Source organism: Zootoca vivipara, chromosome 1, assembly GCF_965207765.1.
Source record: "Zootoca vivipara chromosome 1, rZooViv2.hap1.1, whole genome shotgun sequence".
NCBI lineage: Eukaryota > Metazoa > Chordata > Lepidosauria > Squamata > Lacertidae > Zootoca > Zootoca vivipara.
The window spans coordinates 67,511,083-67,535,825 of NC_142582.1; the positions used below are offsets into that span (position 1 = coordinate 67,511,083).

General features: G+C 43.7%; 1 protein-coding gene across 1 annotated transcript; it reads right to left on the minus strand.

The window, feature by feature from the left end:
- Positions 1 to 196: 196 nt before the first annotated feature.
- On the minus strand, positions 197 to 24,314 carry LYVE1 (lymphatic vessel endothelial hyaluronan receptor 1). Its single transcript, XM_060275692.2, has 6 exons — positions 24,095 to 24,314; positions 21,342 to 21,513; positions 19,657 to 19,796; positions 7,137 to 7,409; positions 5,137 to 5,215; positions 197 to 1,068 (listed from the first exon to the last, which is right to left on the minus strand). The coding sequence occupies exons 1-6, from the start codon at positions 24,177 to 24,179 to the stop codon at positions 882 to 884; spliced, it is 936 nt and encodes a 311-aa protein (XP_060131675.1). The 5' UTR covers positions 24,180 to 24,314; the 3' UTR covers positions 197 to 881.
- Between the last annotated feature and the right edge of the window lie 429 nt (positions 24,315 to 24,743).

Sequence of the window (24,743 nt, forward strand, 5' to 3'; positions counted from 1 at the left end):
ATTGAACCTTCTTGTATTTACTTACTTACTTTGGAGTAAATAGGAGTTAGACTCCTATAGGTATCAATGGTTTGTTTGAAATGCCACCATTAAACTATTTACTATGGCCTGACATATGTACTTTGAGTTTAACTAATGGCAAGAAAAACCAATTTTGTATGCCTTTTTTGGTTTGTAGATGATCTCCATACAACATTACAATTTTTTTTTATTAAGATGGAAAAACCTTCCATAACAATTAGAAACCAGTCATGTTGTTTCAAAAGATTGTATCCAAATATATCTCCCTGGAAGTTGTATACAAAGCATTATATTGTCTTTTCAGAGCAATCTTAATAAATAAAATGGTATACCGTAGTATGATAATGAATGTGACAATGGCAACATTTTTTTTTTGGAGAGAGATATTATGCTTTAATCCTGAACACAGTTGCTGCAGAGTAAACTCTATGGAAGAGGATGGAACATACCTCAGAATGTCATGCAGATGATTGCTCTGTTATAATTGTCTTTGGTTTAAATAGAGAGAGAGGGAGAGGGAGAGAGAAGACTACCTGCATAAAGTGATTCCTACAGGGAAGTGTTTAGTACAATTTTATCTGAAAAGTTGGATACAACATTTCATAGTTACAAAGCTTGTGCCACATTTCCCCATGTGAATCAGATCTTTTCCCTCCTCTCAATTAACCCTTCCATTTATGGAATTCTGTAATGAACTAGGCATATTTTTGTAATGACATGGTATAGCTGATATGCATAAAGTACAAATTGCATAGAGAGACAAAAACTTTGACTTTGGCAGTATTTACAACCATCCATTTATAAATTTGCTAATATCTGTCATTTGTTCATCTAAGATATGTCCATTTGGATGCCATTTCTTAAACTTCTGCTTCCAAACATTTTACCCGTGGTTCAGGCTTGGCTTGAGATTCTTCTGTGTTTTTCCCGTTTCCCTTGGGTTCCTGCCCTGGAGTTTTGACGTTTGTCCTTGTTTCTTTGATGTTCTTGGTTTCAATTTCTACCCTTTTCTCCTCCTTGTTGGAAAATGGAAATGTTTTCTTGTATCTTTAAACAAAATTTGTAACAAGTTAGGAAATTGGACAAGTAACCATAAGTCTCCAATGCTCCCTTCTCCAAAGGAAACTAAGCACTTGCACTATGTCTGGAACATCTTGCCACTCAAAAATTGAAGCAGGAGATGAACATACTCTTGAGAAGGTGCAAGGACAACTCAAATAACCTTTAGGATGCTGTATAGTTAGCTTTGAGCTCACCAAAGCCACATAAATGCCACTGTGCAGCATAGCAGTTCCCAACTCATGTGTTTATCTCCCAATAGAATTGAGGGATGTATTTAGTTAAAATCCCAAGACCAGATCAGAGCACTAGTGCTAGGTTCTTTATGAGCTGCTGTTCCACAGAGGGTCACAGATCTGGTGGTCAAGAGACCCATGGTCGTAGCCAGGATTTTTGTTAGGAGGGGCAGGACTTTTGTTGGGTTGGGGGAGGCAGGACTGACGTGATTGGTCAGTTAGTTAAATATTTCTATTGTTTTACTTCCCCTTCATGGATCAATGCCTTGTCGTGGCGAAGGGGCTTGAATAACTCAGAGAAGCTATGAGCTATGCCATGCAGGGCCACCCAAGATGGACAGGTCATAGTGGAGAGTTTTGACTAAACGTGATCCACCTGGAGAAGGAACTGGCAAGCCACTCCAGTATCCCTGCCAAGAAAACTCCATGGACAAAGACAACAGGCATATAAAAGTTATGACGCTGGAAGATGAGCCCCTCAGGTCGGAAGGCGTCCAACATGCTACTGAGGAAGAGCTGAGGACAAGTACAAGTAGATTCAGAGCTGATGAAGCGGCTGGGCCAAAGCCGAAAGGACGCTCAGTTGCGGATATGCCTGGAAGCGAAAGGAAAGTCCGATGCTGTAAAGAAAAATATTGCATAGGAACCTGGAATGTAAGAACCATGAATGGAGGTAAGCTGGATGTGGTCAAAAATGAGATGACAAGAATAAATATCGACATCCTGGGCATCAGTGAACTAAAATGGAAGGGAATGGGCGAATTCAGTTCGGGTGACTATCGTATCTACTACTGTGGGCAAGAATCCTGTAGTAGAAATGGAGTGGCCCTCATAGTCAACAAAAGAGTGGCAAAAGCTGTAATGGGATGCAATCTCAAAAATGACAGAATGATCTCGATACGAATCCAAGGCAGACCTTTTAACATCACAGTAATCCAAGTTTATGCACCAACTACCGGAGCTGAAGAAAGTGAAATTGACCAATTCTATGAAGACCTACAACACCTTCTAGAAATGACACCAAAGAAGGATGTTCTTCTCATTACAGGGGATTGGAATGCTAAAGTAGGGAATCAAGAGATAAAAGGAACAACTGGCAAGTTTGGCCTTGGAGTTCAAAATGAAGCAGGGCAAAGGCTAATAGAGTTCTGTCAAGAGAACAAGCTGGTCATCACAAACACTCTCTTCCAACAACACAAGAGACGACTCTACACATGGATATCACCAAATGGGCAGCATCGAAATCAGATTGATTATATTCTCTGCAGCCAAAGATGGAGAAGCTCTATACAATCAGCAAAAACAAGACCTGGAGCTGACTGTAACTCAGATCATCAGCTTCTTATAGCAAAATTCCAGCTTAAACTGAAGAAAGTAGGAAAAACCACTGGGCCAGTAAGATACAATCTAAATCAAATCCCTTATGAATACACAGTGGAAGTGAGGAACAGGTTTAAGGATTTAGATTTGGTGGACAGAGTGCCTGAAGAACTATGGATGGAGGCTCGTAACATTATACAGGAGGCAGCAACGAAAACCATCCCAAGGAAAAGGAAATGCAAGAAAGCAAAATGGCTATCCAACGAGGCCTTACAAATAGCAGAGGAGAGGAGGCAAGCAAAATGCAAGGGAGATAGGGAAAGATACAGGAAACTGAATGCAGATTTCCAAAAAACAGCAAGGAAAGACAAGAGGGTCTTCTTAAATGAGCAATGCAATGAAATAGAGGAAAACAATAGAATGGGGAAAACCAGAGATCTGTTCAAGAAAATTGGAGATATGAAAGGAACATTTCGTACAAAGATTACCATAATCAAGGACAAAAGTGGTAAGGACCTAACAGAAGCAGAAGACATCAAGAAGAGGTGGCAAGAATACACAGAGGAATTATACCAGAAAGACATGGAGGTTTCGTACACCCCAGGTAGTGTGGTTGCTGACCTTGAGCCAGACATCTTGGAGAGTGAAGTCAAATGGGCCTTAGAAAGCACTGCTAATAACAAGGCCAGTGGAAGTGATGATATTCCAGCTGAACTATTTAAAATTTTAAAAGATGATGCTGTTAAGGTGCTACACCCAATATGCCAGCAAGTTTGGAAAACTCAGCAATGGCCAGAGGATTGGAGAAGATGAGTCTACATCCCAATTCCAAAGAAGGGCAGTGCCAAAGAATGCTCCAACTACCGCACAATTGCGCTCATTTCACACGCTAGCAAGGTTATGCTTAAAATTCTACAAGGCAGGCTTAGGCAGTATGTGGACCGAGAACTCCCAGAAGTGCAAGCTGGATTTCGAAAGGGCAGAGGAACCAGAGACCAAATAGCAAACATGCGCTGGATTATGGAGAAAGCAAGAGAGTTCCAGAAAAACGTCTACTTCTGCTTCATTGACTATGCAAAAGCCTTTGACTGTGTCGACCACAGCAAACTATGGCAAGTTCTTAAAGAAATGGGAGTGCCTGATCACCTCATCTGTCTCCTGAGAAATCTCTATGTGGGACAAGAAGCTACAGTTAGAACTGGATATGGAACAACTGAGTGGTTCAAAATTGGGAAAGGAGTACGACAAGGTTGTATATTGTCTCCCTGCTTATTTAACTTATATGCAGAATTCATCATGCGAAAGGCTGGACTAGATGAATCCCAAGCCGGAATTAAGATTGCCGGAAGAAATATCAACAACCTCAGATATGCAGATGACACAACCTTGATGGCAGAAAGCGAGGAGGAATTAAAGAACCTTTTAATGAGGGTGAAAGAGGAGAGCGCAAAATATGGTCTGAAGCTCAACATCAAAAAAACCAAGATCATGGCCACTGGTCCCATCACCTCCTGGCAAATAGAAGGGGAAGAAATGGAGGCAGTGAGAGATTTTACCTTCTTGGGCTCCTTGATCACTGCAGATGGTGACAGCAGTCACGAAATTAAAAGACGCCTGCTTCTTGGGAGAAAAGCAATGACAAACCTAGACAGCATCTTAAAAAGCAGAGACATCACCTTGCCGACAAAGGTCCGTATAGTTAAAGCTATGGTTTTCCCAGTAGTGATGTATGGAAGTGAGAGCTGGACCATAAAGAAGGCTGATCGCCGAAGAATTGATGCTTTTGAATTATGGTGCTGGAGGAGACTCTTGAGAGTCCCATGGACTGCAAGAAGATCAAACCTATCCATTCTTAAGGAAATCAGCCCTGAGTGCTCCCTGGAAGGACAGATCGTGAAGCTGAGGCTCCAATACTTTGGCCACCTCATGAGAAGAGAAGAATCCTTGGAAAAGACCCTGATGTTGGGAAAGATTGAGGGCACTAGGAGAAGGGGACGTCAGAGGACAAGGTGGTTGGACAGTGTTCTCGAAGCTACGAACATGAGTTTGACCAAACTGCGGGAGGCAGTGCAAGACAGGAGTGCCTGGCGTGCTATGGTCCATGGGGTCACGAAGAGTCGGACACGACTAAACGACTAAACAACAACATTGTTTTACTTGATGCCCCCCTGCCCCCGCTACATCCATAAAGAGACCATAACATGCGGATTATGTAAATGCACTTCCCTTCCATGTACAGAACACTGTATATGAACAAATGCCTTTGAGTGTACATTCATATGCAAATGTACTTCCTGTATTATATTCCTACTGCATAAAAGAATACAGGTATACATGCCAATAAAGGTACAGGCTTAGAGGCTGACTTGCATAAAGCATTCTACCTGCAAAGTCCAAGGCTCACTTCCTTGTTGAATGTGCACATGTCAAGGCAGCAGAGGTATAAAGATGCATATGGATATTTATTGTAGCCCCCCCCCCAAAAAGAAACCACTCTTACTTTTTGACATAGCAGACTGCTAAAACAACTGTAGCTATGAAGAAGATGAGGGCAAGCACAAGGAGGGCAGTGGGTACACCTGGAGAGAGAAACAGATTGTTTTTAGAATCAAAGAGTGTGAAGGGTCATCCATCATGTCTGGTGGTTTCCAAAGGCTGGTCAGCACACAGCATTGATTTGTGGATGGTACCGGTAATTCAAGGGGGTGTTTTGGACCTATACAGACTGTCACTGATCAGGACCGAAGTATTTGAGGGACTAGCTTGCTCTGTATCAGAGACTCGCTTCTTATCAGTTGACTTGTCCTCTCTGTAAGAGATTAGAAGATATGCAGCCAAGAAAGGGACATTTACTGCTACACTTCTTGCATTGTTGAATGCTGTTTTCAGGAATTGCTTTTCTCTCCCTGTTTTTCAAAAAGTATGTAATATATTTCTGTTTTAGCTTGTATCTGGTTTTTGTGATTTGTCAAGTTGTGGATGTCCTTTGTTCATATTGATGGATCTGTTGGTTTTGTTTTCTTTTATGTGATTTTATGTGAAAATGTGATTATTATTTTTTTAAAAAAAATGTTTTCTTTCTACTCCAAAAGTACCGGTATTATAAAATGTCTTGAAGCAGCACACTTTAGTGTGTGTGTGTGTGTGTGTGTGTGTGTATATATATACACACACACACACAAAAATATTTTGTGGCCAAAAAAGTTTCCCTGGAACTTCACAGAACAGCAGAAATTTTCGTCATACTGGCATGCTTTTGTTGCTGAACAACTTGTCCCCAAAGAGCATGTGCAACTAATTAGTCACCGTGTCCTGGCATATGATTCAGCCCGGGCGTAGTTGGTAGATTAATCTTGGCACTGATAATTTTTTTAACATTAAGCCACCCAAAAATGCCTGTTAGTGTTACTTTATTTCTGTTCTTGTTCCCTCAGAGTTGGAGAAAGATGATGTCATCAACTAGACTGATGAGAGAAATCTAATGTTGCAGTGCTATGCACACTTAAAGGTAAAGGTGAAGAGACCCCTGACCGTTAAGTCCAATCACGGATGACTCTGGGGTTGCGGCACTCATCTTGCTTTAATGGCTGAGAGAGCCGGCGTTTGTCTGCAGACAGCTTCCAAGTCATGTGGCCAGCATGACTAAGCCGCTTCTGGTGAACTAGAGCAGCGCACGGAAACGCCATTTACCTTCCCGCCGGAATGGTACCTATTTATCTACTTGCACTTTGACGTGCTTTCGAACTGCTAGGTGGGCAGGAGCAGGGACTGAGCAACGGGAGCTCACCCCGTCGCGGGGATTTGAACCGCTGACCTTCTGATCAGCAAGCCCTAGGCTCTCTGGTTTAGACCACAGCGCCACCCGCTTACCTGGGAGTAAATCCCATTTTATGATGGCAAATTCCATTAGCAGAAATTAGGATGACCAGATGCAAAAGAAGACAGGGCTCATGAACCTTTAATAATTAGTAGAATAGGGAATTTTTAGCCACCATAGGTTGCACAACAGTAGGATTTGCTGAAGATCCCTCTTCTAATCAACTATTAAAGGTGCGGGAGTGCGGTCCGCTTTTCTATCTGGCTACCCTGGCAAGCCAAAAATAAATAAATCTTAAAATACATCAGAAATGAAGAATCCCCTTCACTCCTGCAGATCTGGTTTAGTTTACATTCTTTACAGCTTCTTGCTTCAAAATGTCACCTTTCCCTTACCTCCACTCAGTATGGATTTTTTAAACCTCACATGAAGCCCTAGCTTTCCTCTTATTTGCATTAACACATCTGCTGATGTTTTAGTTACAGGTAGGTAGCCGTGTTGGTCTGAGTCGAAGCAAAATAAATTTTTAATTTTTTTTTAAAAAAATGGTGCTACTGAATGAATTTTTTTTATTTTGCTGATGTTTTGTTATACCACTGGCAAAAGACCAGAAGGAATGGGGAAAGTATGAAAACAGCCATACACCTAATGCTCTAAGCTAAATAATGGGATGTCGCTCTTACCTCCAAACAGAACATCATTTCTAAAGGCAGTTTGTTTTGCCGTTAGATGTAGGATCACATCCTCCGTAGTTGGTGCTGTTGGTGAAATGGTCTGATTTACACATATAATGCGATATAGCAGCTTTGAAGGCTCTTTCGTTTTCTGTGACTCAGATGTTTGAACTACTGCTGAAGTGTCCTGAGGCAAGACTGCAGAAGTAGAGTTTGCCTCCATAGTAACGTCCAGGGATGCAGTTGTACTTTCTTCTGGTATGCAGGAATTTTTCCATGTGTCTGAAAAGATGAGGGGAAGCAGTGCAGTGAGATTTATTGAAACTAGCATTTTGTATGCAGCTGAAATGACTTTTCATACTGAATTGCAGTGAACACTTTCTATTTCTTTTTGTTTGTTTAAAGTACACTTCATCATCCTCATCCTAGTGCCTCTTAATAGCTAAGCTGGATGGGAACTGCACTGTCAGCGTAAGTGGGACCCCTGAGAAACGAGGAGGTGTCAGCAGCAGTATGATAGTTAACAACAGGGAAGGTTGAATATCCATTAGGGGGGGGAAATGTTTTGCTAGGTGCTCTCTCTCGCCTGTTGTCAGTGTTGTGACGTGGGGTTTGTGATTTCAGCTCTCTTGACAAAACATGCTGGAGACAGTTCTCTAGTAACAGCTCTTTATTAAAGTGAACAAGACTGAAGACTGAGGAGAGGAAAGCTACATTTATAGGGACAGGGGACTAGCTAGGAAGGGATACATTTTGGAGGGAACAATATCACGCAATCACAGTGCTGCCTTTTGGAGGAAACCAATAAGACAGAGGATCCAAATACAGCAGCTTAAATGAACCAATAGTAGCTGTACCCTCTGGGACCAAAAGGCAGTTACTTTATCCTAATGCAAATACAGACAATAATAATACAGATATAAAATCCTTTGACTCAATACACAACACCCCTCCCCCCCTAGTGAGCACAGCAGACGTAATCCCTCAGGTACTGTGGGGTCCTACAACTTCTACCTGATCTCCTGACAACAGGTGTTGCAGGTTCTGGATTGGGTGTTACCTGTGGTGGAGGGGCTGCTATAGGGGTTTCATCAGGAACAGATGGAGTCCCAGACATCTCAGGGTCCCCGACCTGTACCTCGTCATCCTGAGGACTAGCAGACCCTGGTTCATTTGCTGAAGCCCCTGGTGACTGTACCTCTGGACCATTTTCACTCTGGTCTCGCAGCTGTGCGTCATTAGCCAGGGATGAATTATCTGACTCCTCCCTGCTGAGCGCCCGGCGCCTCAGCTGATCTATATGTCTCTTCCAAACTTGCCCATTTTCCAAGGTCACATAATAGGACACAGGTCCACTAGCCCGGGTGATCACACCGGCCACCCACCGCGGACCTCGTGAATAGTTCCTCACCCAGACCAGATCTTCAGGGGCGAGATACCTTGTTGTGTCAGTCTCAGCCTGGGGGGTTGCTCTTGAATTACGGTTTGGCATTTTATCTGGGTGGACATAATCCAGCACCGTTACCAGTCTTCTACCTAAGAGCAGCTCGGCTGGTGTGACAAATTGAAGCACTTTTAAAATGTTTATTTCTGCCCGGCTGGCAAAGAGTTAACCCACCACCAGCCTGACTGGCATAGAACTCTGATGGGGGCGGGACTGTGCCCGGTTTGAAAGGAGGGAGTGTCGGTTTGGTCAGTTAGGAGGGAGAGGGAGGAAGGTGTGAGGTGATGTTATGTGGTGGCTTGTATGAAGACAGTTAAGAGGCTAGGAAAACTTAAAGTTAAATGTTTGACTGAGTTTATTTTGTACAACTGGAACAAAGCTAATTAATAAATGACACGTTAAAGAATCACTTATGTTTTTAACACAATAAAACTTCATCTCTGTTTTTGCCAACAAGAGGTCCGTCTGTATTTTTCCAGCGAGGTACCAGGACTCACAGCCGTGGTGACTCAAGAGAGGGCAAAACTCACCTCAGGCAGGGAGGTAGTGGTTTGTGTCCTGTAGTTACACGGAGGAGGCTTAGAAGGATAACCTGAGGTGCCAAGAAGTTGCCAGAGTACATAGGGCAAACTTCTACAGTGGGGAAATCCAACTGAGGGAGACCCTTTACTGGAGGCAAGAGGTTATTCCTGGGGGACAGCCTAGAGTTTCTTAAGGTACCAGGCCACGCAAGCTGGAAGGCTCTCCTTACTAAGAAACCCATTAGTAAAAGGGGGTTTATTTTTGAGGCGGCCGGACCAGAGGGTGGGTGTTTTCCCCTCTGGATTCCTGTGTCGCAGTGATAGTAAGGTAGAGTGGGGACACGGGTCGTCACATTTTTGGTGGCAGCGTCGTGATCGAAATTCAAAGCTCACGCGCCTAGTTTGGTTTGAGTCTGTCAGGATTTTCCTGTGAGGAAAATGACTCACGTAAGAAAACCCAGAGAGGCAAAAGGAGATGAAAGAACGGAAGGGGCTGAGGGAAGCCCAGGTTCTGAGGTGGAACTGATGAAACTACGAATTGAGATGGCCCGAATTGAAGCTGAGAGGGAAAAGATAGCATCTGAAAGTGAGAGGGAAAAAGCTAGAATTGAAAGTGAGAGAGAAAAAGCTAGGATTGAAGCTGAAAATGAGAGGGAAAAAGCTAGAATTGAAAGTGAGAGAGAAAAAGCTAGGATTGAAGCTGAAAATGAGAGGGGAAAAGCCAGAATTGAAGCTGAGAGGGAAAAGTTAGCATCTGAAAGTGAGAGGGAAAAAGCTAGAATTGAAGCTGAGGAGAGAATGCAGTCAGAGAGGATAAGGGCACAATTAGAACAGGACAGAATGAAGCTTGAAGAGATACGTTTGCGATCAGAATTAACTCGGAGTCCAGTTAATAATGATAGTACCGCAATTAATTTAAAAAGATTCCCCAAATTTGGAAAAGACGATAATGTCGAATCGTTTCTATTTACCTTCGAACGCGTTTGTGTGGAATTTCAAATACCTGAGGAGAACTGGATGCTTTATTTAAGACCTCAAATTTGTGGGATACTAAGTGAAATTTATGCTGACCTGAGGGAAGAAGAGCTGTCAAGTTACCAAGTATTTAAGCAAAGGGTCAGGGTTCGATGTGGACTCACGGCTGAACAAAGCAGAAAGGCTTTTCGTGAGGCAAAAAAGGAACATAAAGAGACTTATGCCCAACTAGCTAGCCGCTTAGATAAATTACTTGACAGATGGATTCAAGGGAGTGGAGTGAAGGACTTTGATGAGTTAAAACAATTAATTTGTTTAGAACAATTTTTTAAGCAAATCCCTAGCAATTTACGTTGGTTCTTGAGGGATAAAAAACTGAAAACTGTGGCACGGGTTGCCGAGGTCTTAGACGAACTACAAGGAGATTTCAATGAAATAGCATTCCCAAAACACTCACAGAAGGGTAATCCATGGAGAAACAGAGAAAATAAAGACAGGCAAGAAAATTTTCCTGTCAGGGAATCAGTTTCTGACAAGACAGGGTCTAAGAAAATCACTTGTTTTTTCTGTAATCGTGAGGGCCATGTACGTGCCAGGTGCCCCCTGCTGGTTAAGTCGCAAACTACACCTACTGCAGCTAAACAAGTAAAACTGGTAATGCAGTCACAGGAAAATAGCTCGCCTCAGACAGAAGGCTCAGAGAAAGCAGACAGTTCAGCTGAGACTACTTCTAAGGTCTTACAGGTCTGGAGGGCTGAGCAGGAGTGCAACCAAGATTACATGGAGCCAATTGAATTAAATGGTCAGTCTTTTTTAGGTTTGAGGGACACAGGAGCAGAAGTCTCACTTGTTAAATCCCAATTTGTTCCAAAGGAGCAGTACCTCAAGGGTCAGTCCTATAGTTTAAAAGGCATATGGGGCCCACATTTTGAAGTACCATTAGCTGAAGTTGATATTACCTACAAAGGATTTTGTGGCAAATGGAGAGTAGGAATCCTAAATGAATTGGAGGTGCCCTTTTTAATAGGGAATGACCTAGCTAGTCAGAAACACCGTATTCAAGTGATAACTAGGTCACAGTCTCAAGTCACTGAGAGTAATCCTCCTGCAGTTATAGAGTCACCCATAGAGCCTGGTGAGGATGAAGGGCTGATTAGCGTGCCAGTGGTCCAGGAGCACGGTGCCCAATTCTTGAGTGATCAAAAAGAGGATGAAACTATAAAAGAGCTGTGGGATAAAGCACAAAGTCCTACTGCAGAAGTAACTGTGGAGAACCCCTGCTTATTTACCACCATTGAGGGAAGACTGTATAGAATTTCTAGGAGGAGGAAAACTGCTGCTGTTTGGGAAAGGAAGAAACAGTTAGTGTTGCCAAGAGCTTACCGGTTGCAAGTGCTACAAATGGCACATGACGCACCCTCAGCAGCGCATCTAGGCATTAGAAAGACTAGTGATAGAATCCAAGCAAGATTTTACTGGCCTGGGATGGGCAAAGACATCAAAGAGTATTGCAAGTCCTGTGTGATCTGCCAAAAAGCAGGCAAAAGAGCGGACAAAACGCGAGGCTTGTTACAGTCTATTCCTGTAATTACTGAGCCCTTTTCCAGAGTAGGAGTGGACATCCTCGGGCCTATCTCCAGAGTTACAAAAAGGGGGAATAAATTTATTTTATGCCTCGTGGATTATGCTACGCGCTATCCAGAAGCAATACCTCTAAAGGACATTGATTCCAAGACTGTAGCAAAAGCCCTCATGTCGGTATTCTTAAGGCTGGGATTCCCCAAAGAAATTATAACAGATTTAGGGACATCCTTCACGTCCAAGACCATGGAAGAGCTTTTAACTCTTTGTGGGATTAAGCATGTTAAAACTACGGCTTATCATCCACAGTCGAATGGCTTGACGGAGAAATTTAATTCGACCCTGAGCCGGATGCTAAAAACCTATTCCATCAATCATCCTAACGACTGGGATGAGAGGCTGCAACACTTCCTATTTGGTTATCGCGAAGTGCCGCAGGAGAGCACAGGGTTCAGTCCTTTTGAACTCCTATTTGGACGACAGCCACGAGGACCCCTAGACTTGATGAAAGCAGCGTGGTCAGGGGAGGAGCAGATCGACAGCCCTGATGTTGTGACGTATCTACAGGAGCTGCAGAGCGACCTCCAAGAGTTACGGGAGCAAGCTGCTCACAACTTGCAGCAGGCACAGCGTCGACAGAAGCAGTGGTATGATGCACACGCAAGAGACAGATCTTTCCAGCCCGGTGACAGTGTGCTCGTGTTAAGAACAAGACGTCGAAAGAAGTTGGAGATGTCGTGGGACGGTCCCTTCAAAGTGGTCGAGAGGATATCAGCGGTGAACTATTTGGTAGAGTTAGATGGGGAAGGGAACCGATGTAAAAACTTTCATGTAAATTTACTTAAGCCTTATTTTGACAGAAATAAGTTGGTGTTACAAGTAAAGGGGAAGGTGACACAAGGAATTCATCTAACTGGGTGGGGAGAGCTGAGTAAGGGCACAACTCTAGCAGAGGTGTCATTCGATGAAAGTCTGACCCCAGAGCAAAAGGAGCAGTTAAAATTAGTCCTTGCTCAGTTTGCTCAGATCTTCTCAAACATCCCAGGGAGGACCAACCTAGCAACTCATGTAATAGACACAGGGTAAGCACATAAGTGGGAAGGAAAACATCATAGCGGACGCTTTATCCAGGTATTTTTGAGAGGTATAGAATGGTGCAAATGATTATATGAAATGGTGGGAACCCTAGCAAAACATTTGTGCTTAGGCGTTATAATCTGACACATGCCAAACATGGTTTATCTGTGTACAAGTTTATGAGATGTTAATTTAGTTGACTTTGTAATATGAATGTTATAGAATGCATTGAAGTATTTTAGACCCCAAGCCCATTGCTTTGGCATTGCTCTAGTTAATTAAGAGCAAGCCGACGCAATGTCTTTGTGGTGGGGGGAGATATGTGACAAATTGAAGCACTTTTAAAATGTTTATTTCTGCCCGGCTGGCAAAGAGTTAACCCACCACCAGCCTGACTGGCATAGAACTCTGATGGGGGCGGGACTGTGCCCGGTTTGAAAGGAGGGAGTGTCGGTTTGGTCAGTTAGGAGGGAGAGGGAGGAAGGTGTGAGGTGATGTTATGTGGTGGCTTGTATGAAGACAGTTAAGAGGCTAGGAAAACTTAAAGTTAAATGTTTGACTGAGTTTATTTTGTACAACTGGAACAAAGCTAATTAATAAATGACACGTTAAAGAATCACTTATGTTTTTAACACAATAAAACTTCATCTCTGTTTTTGCCAACAAGAGGTCCGTCTGTATTTTTCCAGCGAGGTACCAGGACTCACAGCCGTGGTGACTCAAGAGAGGGCAAAACTCACCTCAGGCAGGGAGGTAGTGGTTTGTGTCCTGTAGTTACACGGAGGAGGCTTAGAAGGATAACCTGAGGTGCCAAGAAGTTGCCAGAGTACATAGGGCAAACTTCTACAGTGGGGAAATCCAACTGAGGGAGACCCTTTACTGGAGGCAAGAGGTTATTCCTGGGGGACAGCCTAGAGTTTCTTAAGGTACCAGGCCACGCAAGCTGGAAGGCTCTCCTTACTAAGAAACCCATTAGTAAAAGGGGGTTTATTTTTGAGGCGGCCGGACCAGAGGGTGGGTGTTTTCCCCTCTGGATTCCTGTGTCGCAGTGATAGTAAGGTAGAGTGGGGACACGGGTCGTCACAGCTGGCGACTTGCCCGTCGCAGTACACGGCGTCGCATGCTGCAAAAATAACATTCGCGCAATGCGAGCCGACCAGTTACCCTCCATTAAGCGCGCAATGGATTCTTTGGCTGTTCTTACCATGCGCTCAGCCTGCCCATTGGAGGATGGGTGAAAGGGCGCGGATGTGACCCCTCTTATGAAGTTATCAGCCAAGAATGCCCTGAATTCTTGGGATACAAAAGCTGCCCCATTATCTGATACAATGGTCTCAGGTAACCCGTGGGTAGCAAACAGCTGCCTCAACACCTTGATTACGGCAGCTGATGCCATGCTAGGGACCATCGCCACTTCTAACCATTTGGAATATGCATCAACGATAACCAAAAAGACCTTCCCTTGGAATGGCCCCGCAAAATCTATGTGCAGCCGGCTCCAGGGAGTCCTGGACTGCTCCCACCAGTGGACTGGTGCTCTGGCCACTTCTGGCCGCACCTCTTGGCATGCCTTGCATGTTCGTACCCATTGTTCTATGTTCTGGTCCATTCCAGGCCACCACACATAACATCGGGCTAGCGACTTCATCCTGACCATTCCCGGGTGTCCCATGTGAAGCGTCTCAAGAACCCTGTTTCTCAGTGGTGCTGGGATGATCACCCTATCTCCCCATAGGAGACAACCCTTATGCATGGACAATTCGTGCTGCCTTGTCGCATAAGGCCTGAATTTTTCTTCATGCGGACCACCTGGCCACCCCCTCCCCACCCAAGTGAGCACACGGGAGAGAACAGCATCTTTCCTCGTTTTCTCAGCTATATCCGTAGCTGTTACAGGAGCCCCCGGAAGTGTTTCTAGCATCATAATGTGCTCCGCCGGAGCAGGATCCTCATTGCTCCCGCCAGGAAGGGGCAAGCGACTCAGCGCATCAGCATGGCACAATTGTTTCCCCGGCACATGGGTCAAGGTGTACTGGAACCCATTCAGGAATATTGACCAACGCAACATTCTGGGGGAGAGAATTTGTGGCGTTTGTTTGTTTGGGTTGAACAACCCTAACAGTGGTTTGTGGTCCGTTTCAATGGAGAATTGGCGACCGTACAAATAATCATAGAACCTTTTGATTCCGGACACAATAGCCAGTGCCTCTTTATCAATTTGAGCATAGTTGCGCTCCGTGGGCGACAACGTACGGGAATAGAAAGAGATGGGCTTTTCCGACCCATCCGGTTCCCTATGACTCAGCACAGCCCCCAGACCGTATTGAGAGGCATCACATGCCAGGACCAGCGGCTTTGACTCATCATAATGAGCAAGGACGCTCCTGCTACTCAGCATTCCTCGCAAGGAGTCAAAAGCCTTCTGCTGCTCCCGCCCCCATCGCCACACATTCTTTTTCTGCAATAGTCTATGTAATGGTTCAGCTACCGAAGCTTTCTGGGGTAAGAACGAATGATAAAAGTTAGTAAGTCCCAGGAATGACTGCAACTCCGTCTTGTTCTGTGGTCGTGGTGCCTCGATGATGGCCTTAATCTTAGCATCTGTGGGGTGGATGCCTGATGCATCAATTTTAAACCCCAAGAAATCCACCGTTGGCACCCCAAAACTGCATTTTTCCTTTTTCAGTTGCAACCCCACCTCCTTGAACTTGAGCAACACTGCACGGACACGCGCAACCAGTTCCTGTGGGTCTTTTCCAGCAATCAAAACGTCATCAAAAAATGGCAAGACCCCCGGCAGACCTCTTAACAGGCGTTCCATGAGCCCTTGAAAAATCCCTGGGGCCACACAAACTCCGAACTGTAATCTGTTAACTCTGAACGCCCCTTTATGTGTGACAATAGTCTGTGCTTCCGCTGATTGTGGGGTTACTGGCAGCTGTTGGTAAGCTTGTGCCAGGTCAATTTTGGCGAACACCTTGCCCCCAGCCAGTTTAGCCAACAGATGTGATACAACTGGAATGGGGTATGAGTTTCCCCTGAGTGCCTTATTGATAGTACATTTGTAATCTGCACATATCCTGACTTCCCCATTTGCTTTAAGGGGCGTGACGATTGGAGTCTCCCACTTAGCAGAGTCCACGGGTGAGAGAACTCCCTGCTTGACCAATTTATCCAGCTCTGCCTCGATCTTGGGTTGCAGTGCAAATGGCACTCGCCTTGGTTTGAGTCGGATTGGAGCCACCCCGGGGTCCAACTCGAAGTCAACTGGGGGCCCTTTATAACAACCCAGTTTTCCATTAAAGAGACCAGCAAATTCCTTGCATAATACCTCGCTCATCTCAGGGCAGGTTTGGATTGAATTAAGCCCTGAGATACTCAGTCCCAGGGCAGGGAACCAGTCAGTGCCCAGGAGACTGGGGCGACTGCCCTTCGCAATCACCAGTTTGAGTACAGCCTGTTTGTCCCGGAACTGTACTCTCACGGCACACATTCCCATAACATGGATGCGGCCTGCCGAGTACGACTGCAAGGTTGCCGGAAAGGGCTCCAGAGGGGGCAACTTACCCCTGGGGAAGAATGTCTTCGCGGTCTGGTCTGACACGATGGTGAATGCAGATCCGGAGTCCACCTCCATGTCGCACTGCTGACCCTCAATCTTCACCTTGACGTGTGCCTTGCCTTGCGCTGGAAACTGCACGGCCCTCCCATTGATCTCCGTTACGTAGTGGCAGTCCTTTAGAAAACGAGTTGCTGTGGGCGGTCTGCGATGCTCCAGTCTAGGTGCTCCTGTCGCTCCCGACGCCGCCGATCTACAGACCCTGGCGATGTGACCCGTCTTTCCGCACGTCCGGCAGATAGCATCCCTGAAACGACAACTCTTCCTTTCATGGTTTCCGCCACAACCTGGGCAACTGCCTCGGCGATCTCTGTGCACTGTGCAGGCCTGACGCACCGACTCAACCCCACGGACTGGGCTCTGGCTTGGAGTAGCCTCTAGCTCGTCCATGGCATGCGCAACTTCTATCTGTGGCTTAGTGGCCTTGCGACTGGCATCAAGCTCCTCTCTTTCATAATTCTCCGTGGCGGTGGCCTCCTTCAAGGCTGAAGCAAGGGTAACCTCTTCTTTAGCCACGATGCGTCTTCTGGCTTTCTTGCTGCTCAGACCACCAATAAACCGATCCAGGAGAGTCTCTTCCAGATTTTGGAAGCCGCAGTGCTGAGCGAGCTTCCGGAGTTCAGCCAGAAATGCGGATACAGACTCCCCAGCATGCTGCTGCCTCTTATGGAACTCCATCCGCCGGGCCATCTTGGTCTCAGTAGGCGCCAAGTGGCTTGTTAGGCAGGCAAGAATATCTTGGAGAGATGTCTCACTCAGCTTCGCTGGAGCAAGTAATGCCTTGGCTAGCTTGAAGGTCTCGGGCCCACAGTAGCTCAGGAATGTGGCCCTTCTTTTGCTGGCATCGGTGATCCCTTGAGCCACTGCGAAGAACTCGAAGCGTTCGACGTAGTCTTCCCAGGTGTGGGGCTCTGATGGCTGGAAGGGCTCCAATACCCTTGGACTCTCCATTGTCCTAGCGGGCAGGGTCGTCTTCTCAGCTGGCCAGTGAGTCTTGTTCTCAGCTGCAATCCGGACTCTGAGGCAGGGTTGTGTTTAACCGCTCCTCAGCATTCCGGATCCCATCCTCGTCGCCAGTTGTTGTGACGTGGGGTTTGTGATTTCAGCTCTCTTGACAAAACATGCTGGAGACAGTTCTCTAGTAACAGCTCTTTATTAAAGTGAACAAGACTGAAGACTGAGGAGAGGAAAGCTACATTTATAGGGACAGGGGACTAGCTAGGAAGGGATACATTTTGGAGGGAACAATATCACGCAATCACAGTGCTGCCTTTTGGAGGAAACCAATAAGACAGAGGATCCAAATACAGCAGCTTAAATGAACCAATAGTAGCTGTACCCTCTGGGACCAAAAGGCAGTTACTTTATCCTAATGCAAATACAGACAATAATAATACAGATATAAAATCCTTTGACTCAATACACAACAGTCAGCATAATGGGAGTGGAAAGCATTAAATTCCTGCACATCTGGTCCTAATAGTGGTTATTTAAATGAAACGACATACTTACTCATTGCTTTCAGAAAATTAACATCTCATCTAGTTTGGCCCTTAGGCCAGGAAAAGCATTGGTTCAGAAAGTTACCCAACCCATTACATTGTAAAGGTAATGGTAAAGGGACCCCTGACCATTAGTTCCAGTCGTGACCGACTCTGGGGTTGCGGCGCTCATCTCGCATTATTGGCTGAGGGAGCCAGCGTGCAGCTTCCGGGTCATGTGGCCAGATTGACTAAGCCGCTTCTGGTGAACCAGAGCAGCGCACGGAAACGTCGTTTACCTTCCCGCTATGGCGGTACCTATTTATCTACTTGCACTTTGATGTGCTTTCGAACTGCTAGGTTGGCAGGAGCAGGGACTGAGCAATGGGAGCTCACCCCGTCGCAGGGATTCGAACTGCCGACCTTCTGATCGACAAGCCCTAGGCTCTGTGGTTTAACCCACAGCACCACCTGCATCCATTACATTGTGGTGGTACTTAAAACCACATTTTAAAGGCATGTTTTGTGTGCGCCTGTAGCCTGTAGGTGCTTTGATATAATAAATGCAGCAAGAGAATTGAGTGCCAATGTGATCTTGAGGAATAACCAATTCCTTATTCTGAAGGTCAAGTTTATATAATTTACACAGTTTGAAAGCTATTATGACACCAATGGCCATTCTGAGTACATTTTAATATAATAGAAGGAAATGACCTCTTTACAATTCTTAATATGAGTCCCTGGTGGAAGCTTGGTGACGCATTTTCATTGACTGAATAGGATGCTGAATGACAGAGTGATATTACTTTTATCACTAGAGTCTTTAAGTGATGCCAAATGTCACAGGGAGGACACAAATTTATCCAAGTACATTTTACACCAAGACTGTTAAGAGATTAACACACTCATTATTAGGTAGTATTTTTGTGTTTTTATATTGTAAGATGGACTGTTATCCTAGGTTCAAGGGCAGTACAGAAATTTAATCATCATCATCATCATCATCATCATCATCATCATCATCATGTGAAGGACAGAGACACTCTGATCCAGCATCAACCAGTAGGGTATCTTTTTCTATTACAATTTGAATTGTATAGAATGTAAATGTCATACAAGAAATAAAATAAGCAATAAAATACAATTAAAAGTCATGCACCATCTAGCAGAGTGCATTGCAATTGGTACACCAATTTTCAAGAGGTGTATGAGGAAATAAGTTGGGGAACGTATAGAATTTAGAGAGAAAAATGTTTCTTCTTAATTTTGCCTATCTGCTGTTCCTCTCAATCCTTATATCTCCATCCCATCGCTAATTCATAGAATCTTAGAATCATAGAATTGTATGGTTGGAAGGGATCCAAAGAGGTCATCTAATCCAACCTTCTGCAGTGCAGGAATCACAGCTAAATAATCTCTGACTAATAGCCATCCAACCTCCACTTTAAAACCTGAAAGAAGGGGAGTCCACTGTAACAAAGCTTGATCTGAAACCTTGACAACAACATACCATGACACACCCAAGGATTCTCCGCTCTACCTGCTTTACCGCCCTTTCATACCGTACACTTTGACCAAGGGGACATAAAGAAGTCAGCGGATAGTTTCCTCTCTCAGTTTGAAAGTTTATGTGTAACTTGTAGTTCCTTTCATCCAAGAGTCAGGGTAAACTGAGAGATGGTGGGAAATTTAAGTTGTGGGGTGGGTGGCACAAGCAGGCCATGATCTCATGGCAACTGGATAGCCTTCACACCAAATGTCACTACATCCACTTAAGAAATAGATTTGATACAAAATATTATTGCTTGATTCATTATCTTGGCTCACTCACCTGAAGAATTGTAACAGTAAGCATAGGCTTGAAAGTCATGTGTTTTTCTCCAGGTGACTATTCCAGTGTTATTCCTACCACATTTTTCATTTGGAGTTATCCGGGAAATGACAAGATTCCCTTCTTGTATCCAGCCAAAACTACAACAAAAAACATTGTTTTTCTGTTAAGCGTATGCCCAAATCAAGGAATGTTGTTGATAAAATTTAGCATACAAAAGCTAAACTGAACGTTTATTCTGGTCACTGTGGGCCATTGGATAGCTTGCTTGCTTATTGACTGACTGCTGTGTGAGGCCCATGTTTTGTTTCTCCCTGACACTTATTAGACAATCTACTCTGCAACATGGAATTATTATAGAAGAAAGGAAAAGCAAATAGTGCTGTAGAAAGGTTCTCTCACAGGTTTATCTTTAAAAAGATAGGCAATATTTTCTACTGTTGACAACTTTATGGATTTGCAATCTGGTTTCCAAGATTTGCCATTTGTAGTCTAACATGAGAAATTGTCATATGTTTAAATAAGGGGATGAAATGCCTATGAATGGGTCTGGACTACATCACTGTGCAATTTGGCTTACTTGCAAATAAGCATGTATAAATTTAATACCACCTTCCAACTGAATATGTATTTGATGTGGTTATTCAGCATAATCAAACAACTCATCCAAGCAATTCTCTGTCACACACGACTACACTATTTCAAGGACACAGAAGGCTTTCCTCTTGGTTGTTTTTTTTTAAAAAAAAAACTTTATTTAGGGCAGCCCACCCAGGAGGCAAGATGAGGTGACCACTTCTGGCAGCAGGATCCGTAGGAGGAGCAGATCCAACCTCCAAGGAATGCAATGCCCACTGCCACCGCTGCCACGGTAGAAGTGACAGCTGTGGCATGCGCCTTGAAGACTGGATCTGCTGCCTTCTCAGCATCCCCCCATGCAGCAACCTCTTGGCATAGGGAGGTGCTGCCGATCTCCTCCCACCCTTGTTCCGATGTAGATAGTGCTTCACCACAACTGTCAAAATGTCTTGGGACAGCCCTGACTTTAGCGATTCCTGTACATCGAAATCCTATACACATCTGTTTAGAAGGAAGTCCCTTTGCAAAGATGTCAGTGATTCAATTACTAACTATTGCTGAGATCTAAGGATCTACACAAGCAGTTCTGTGACCCTAAGGAAGTTCTGGGGCTTACAAATATTGAACAACTCTCCCTGTCACGTAGCCTGTCTCTTTGGAAACTTGGGGACGTTTCAAAAGGAGTTTGTGATATGGGATAGCAGGATACTGTTCAAGTGAGACGGAGGTGGGGATTCAATTTTTCAATTCGTCTACTCTGAGTATGACTAATGTTGGATGTTACTCTATGGACTTAAACTTAAATATTTGAAATCCATTCTGTGAAAGAAATGAACAGAGACAGTCACAGTACAATCCTAACTCAATGTAAGTCCTATTGAATTCAATGAGGCTTACTCCCAGGTAAGTGAGGTTAGGATTGCAGCCTTAATCCCAGAATAGATAAATTACTTTTAATGTAAGAAAAGTCAGAATAAGGTATAGATATTTAATTATTTCATGCTTTAGATTTATATATAATAATATTTTGTAAATATTGTATCTACAAAGATGTCTATTTGCTAACCTACAATAAAATATTTTAAATGTTGAAAGACTTCCTGTACCTGCAGGTTTCAAAGCCATGCTTCCAAGCCTTTTCAACCTGAGATTTATATGCCAACTGTAACCCCAGCTGCTCGCATACTTGTCGTGCAGTGACAAAATTAAATGCACCTTTATTGTTAATATGTGAAGCAAGAGTTATTCCAGAAATCCTGCACTGGAGAGTCTTAATATCTGCAAATAGAGAAGAAATACATCAAATGATTACCTATAGAAATTTGATCTTTAATTTCATGTACTTTGAAGAGTGGAAAAATTCTAAGAGCTGTTACATAAAGTCATTACACCAACTAACTGAGTCTCTCCAGCATTCCAAGCCAGGGTCATGCCTTATCCCAATAACCAACATTCTTTAACTAAAAATAACTTTGGTTAGTAAGGATCAGGGAGAGCTGGGTTTGAACTCTCTCTCAGCTAACTAGTCTCTTAAAGAATTGTTATGAAGGTACAATTGAATGTAAAAAGAATAATGTACACAGCCTGGGACCACCTTGATATCCAAGGATTGGTTTGGGAACATGTGCTTTTAAATTTGTTCATAATTGATCTAGAGTTAGGAGTGAGCAGCAAAGTTACCAAGTTTGCTGGTGATACAAAATGGTTCATCAGAGTGGTTAAAACAAAACAGGATTGCAATTTGTCCTAAGCAGGGTGAATGAACACTAAAATGGCAAATGTCATTCAATGTAAGCAAATGTAAAGTGATGCACATCAGGGCAAAATGTCTTAATTTAATATATACACTTATGGGGTCTGAACTGGCAGTGATTGACCAGGAACAGAGGCAGTTTTAGGGGAGCAGGACTGGTTTGGGTGCCACGGTGCAAGGGGCACTACAGCAGTGCTGTAGAGCATGAGAAATGGGTGTGTGGGTGCTTGATTTTAGTGTTGTACAGGGCGCTGCTGAAATTTGAGAGCCCAAAGGTTGCCACTGCTGGGAACAAAACCTTGGGGTCTTGAGAAAAGCCTGATGAAGTTTATGAGGTATAGGCTACCATATAGGGGACTTTTTAACCAAGAGAAAATGTGAGTAAGCAGGGACATTATAGAAGTGCATAAAATTATGAGTAGCATGCAGAAAAAGTGGATTGAAAACTCTTTTTCCCTTCCATGATACTAGAATTCAAAGTCACTTGCTGTTCAAAAAGAACATTTAACAATTAAATGAGGTGCAGTCAAGATATAAGGGTCTATCAGATTCGGTGGGAAGGAATATCTGCAGTATTCTGCAGAACAGTTAGCCTTGGGAATAAGAGATATCCTTTCTTTAAAAATAAGGGAACAGGGTTTAAAAATAAGAATTGTGTATCTGAATCTTGACTCCCTTTTCCTCTTTAGTCATCAATTTGCCCCCAAACAATACTGTACTCCCCAAGGATCAATTATTCTTACCAAACTTAGTGCTCTCGGTGCATGCAAATATTTGTGGTGTTTCAGTGCCAACACTACCATTAGGCAGGAAGGGACAGTATGAATTAGAGGGCATAAGATTATTTAAAACAAATTCCATGGCGTGTTTTGGAGTTTCTGCTTCAAATAGCAAAATGTCTATCATTTTTTATTAAGTGCTTTACTCATAACCTAAGTTTCCTAAGATTTGGAAGTTTACTTGAAACAGGAAAATGAACTTCATTGAAAGAGCTCTATATGGTTTCTTGTGCAGTGACAGATAGAACTGGAGAGTTTGATCATATTATAAAGCTATATTAGTAAGTGCAGCAGCTTGGCTGTTCTCTCTCAGGACTTGAAGTGGAAATGGGTGTGGCTGAATTTGCAAGGAAGGAAAAGGAGGAAGGGAAGGGATTCTATCTGAAACGATGGGAACAAGTAAAGGAAAAGGGAAAATTTTATTAAGCTTGTTGTAACTGGAACTTTTTTTTAGTATGGATAGAGTGCTGGTCTGTGCTCTAAGACAACTATAACCTGCGCTGTGAACTTACAGGCTAAAAACAGATGGCTGGCTTGCACTCAGCAGAGAAACTTTAAATCATTTAAAAAGTCATTACATTAATAACCAGCAACAACTTTTGAACTGCTCAGTAGATTCAAAACCTTGTTTTTTGTGGCTTGGTTGATAAACACATTTTGAAGATAATAAGAGGGAAGGAACAAATCCAAGCAAATAAAATAAAATAAATAAATAAAACACAGAAAAAATATCTAGTTCTGCAGCTAATTTAATTTTTGAATAATTAACATTCTAGTTGAATCTTTAACTGGAGACACTTAAGAGTTCTTGGCTGCTTCCAGACGGCCTGTTTATTGAGTATTTATCCTGATTTGTTTGCATAAAGTTTGTAGGGAGGTTAGGTGATGTTGGCTATTTATTGAGCATTCATTTTGATTTCTTTGCAGGCAGGTTATACAATGTTGGAGCAAGCATTTTCCCATCCATTCCACTGCATCATTTTCTTTATTGCAAAGAGTCCAAATTTTGGGGGCCAGAAACAAGTTTGTTGTGTGAGAGCATCAAGTCAACTTGTAATTGTGCCAGCCAAATTTGCTGCTATGTGTCTGAGTCCCACCCCAAAACAGTGGCCGTCTGGGAGCACCCCTTATTCTTTAGCTATCCCTTGCATAGGACACTTTGCTTCCTCCTGCTCTGTGTTTCATTTTACTGCAATCCGGGATTAATTTGCAGAGCTGTGAATAATCTTGCTGAGAATAGTGGGCTGGATCCGATTACAGTCCTTGTCCTTACAGTGCTACAAAACACTTCAGAAAAAACAGTACAAGCAACATACTAAAAACGTACCTTGCAAAGGAAAATTGTGCTGGGTTGCGATGCTTGCAATCCAGGTTGAGAAAAAGAAGATTGTAACTCCAACATGAGATGCCATCCTTGGGAACAGCAGGTGTCGAGATTCAAGCCAGGTTGCTTCCTTCCCACCCTGAAGTGTTGGAAATGCGATGTCTGGAGCACCTTGTGATCTCTGAATGAGGTCCTCTCTTGAGAACTGCTGAACGGCCACTGTGCTCCACCTCAGGCAGGAACGAACTTGTTGCTGAGCTCCAAAGCCATCCCACAGGTCAAGGTCACTAAGTGGAAATGCATGACCCCTCCCCCCCAAAAGCTAGGAGGCAGCCTGGAAAATAAAACTAGTGCTGACTCAGAAAACGTACAGCTGAGGAAAAGAGATAACACGATGTTATACTCTTCGTCTTATAAACAACGGGAAGATTTCCCCTATAGCTCTGGGGTGCTCATTCTGTGACAGTTCCTGTTTAGGCAGTTGTGAGTCACTTATCCTTCATTCAGCCTAATCACTTGTTAACCAGAAGCTGCGGGTGGGGTGTGTAAAACTGTTTATTGCCTTATATGTAAAAACGTGGAAATTAGAACTTTTGATATGAATTTATAATTTAGATGCATAGTTGAAAGATGAAATAAAATGACTATTTGA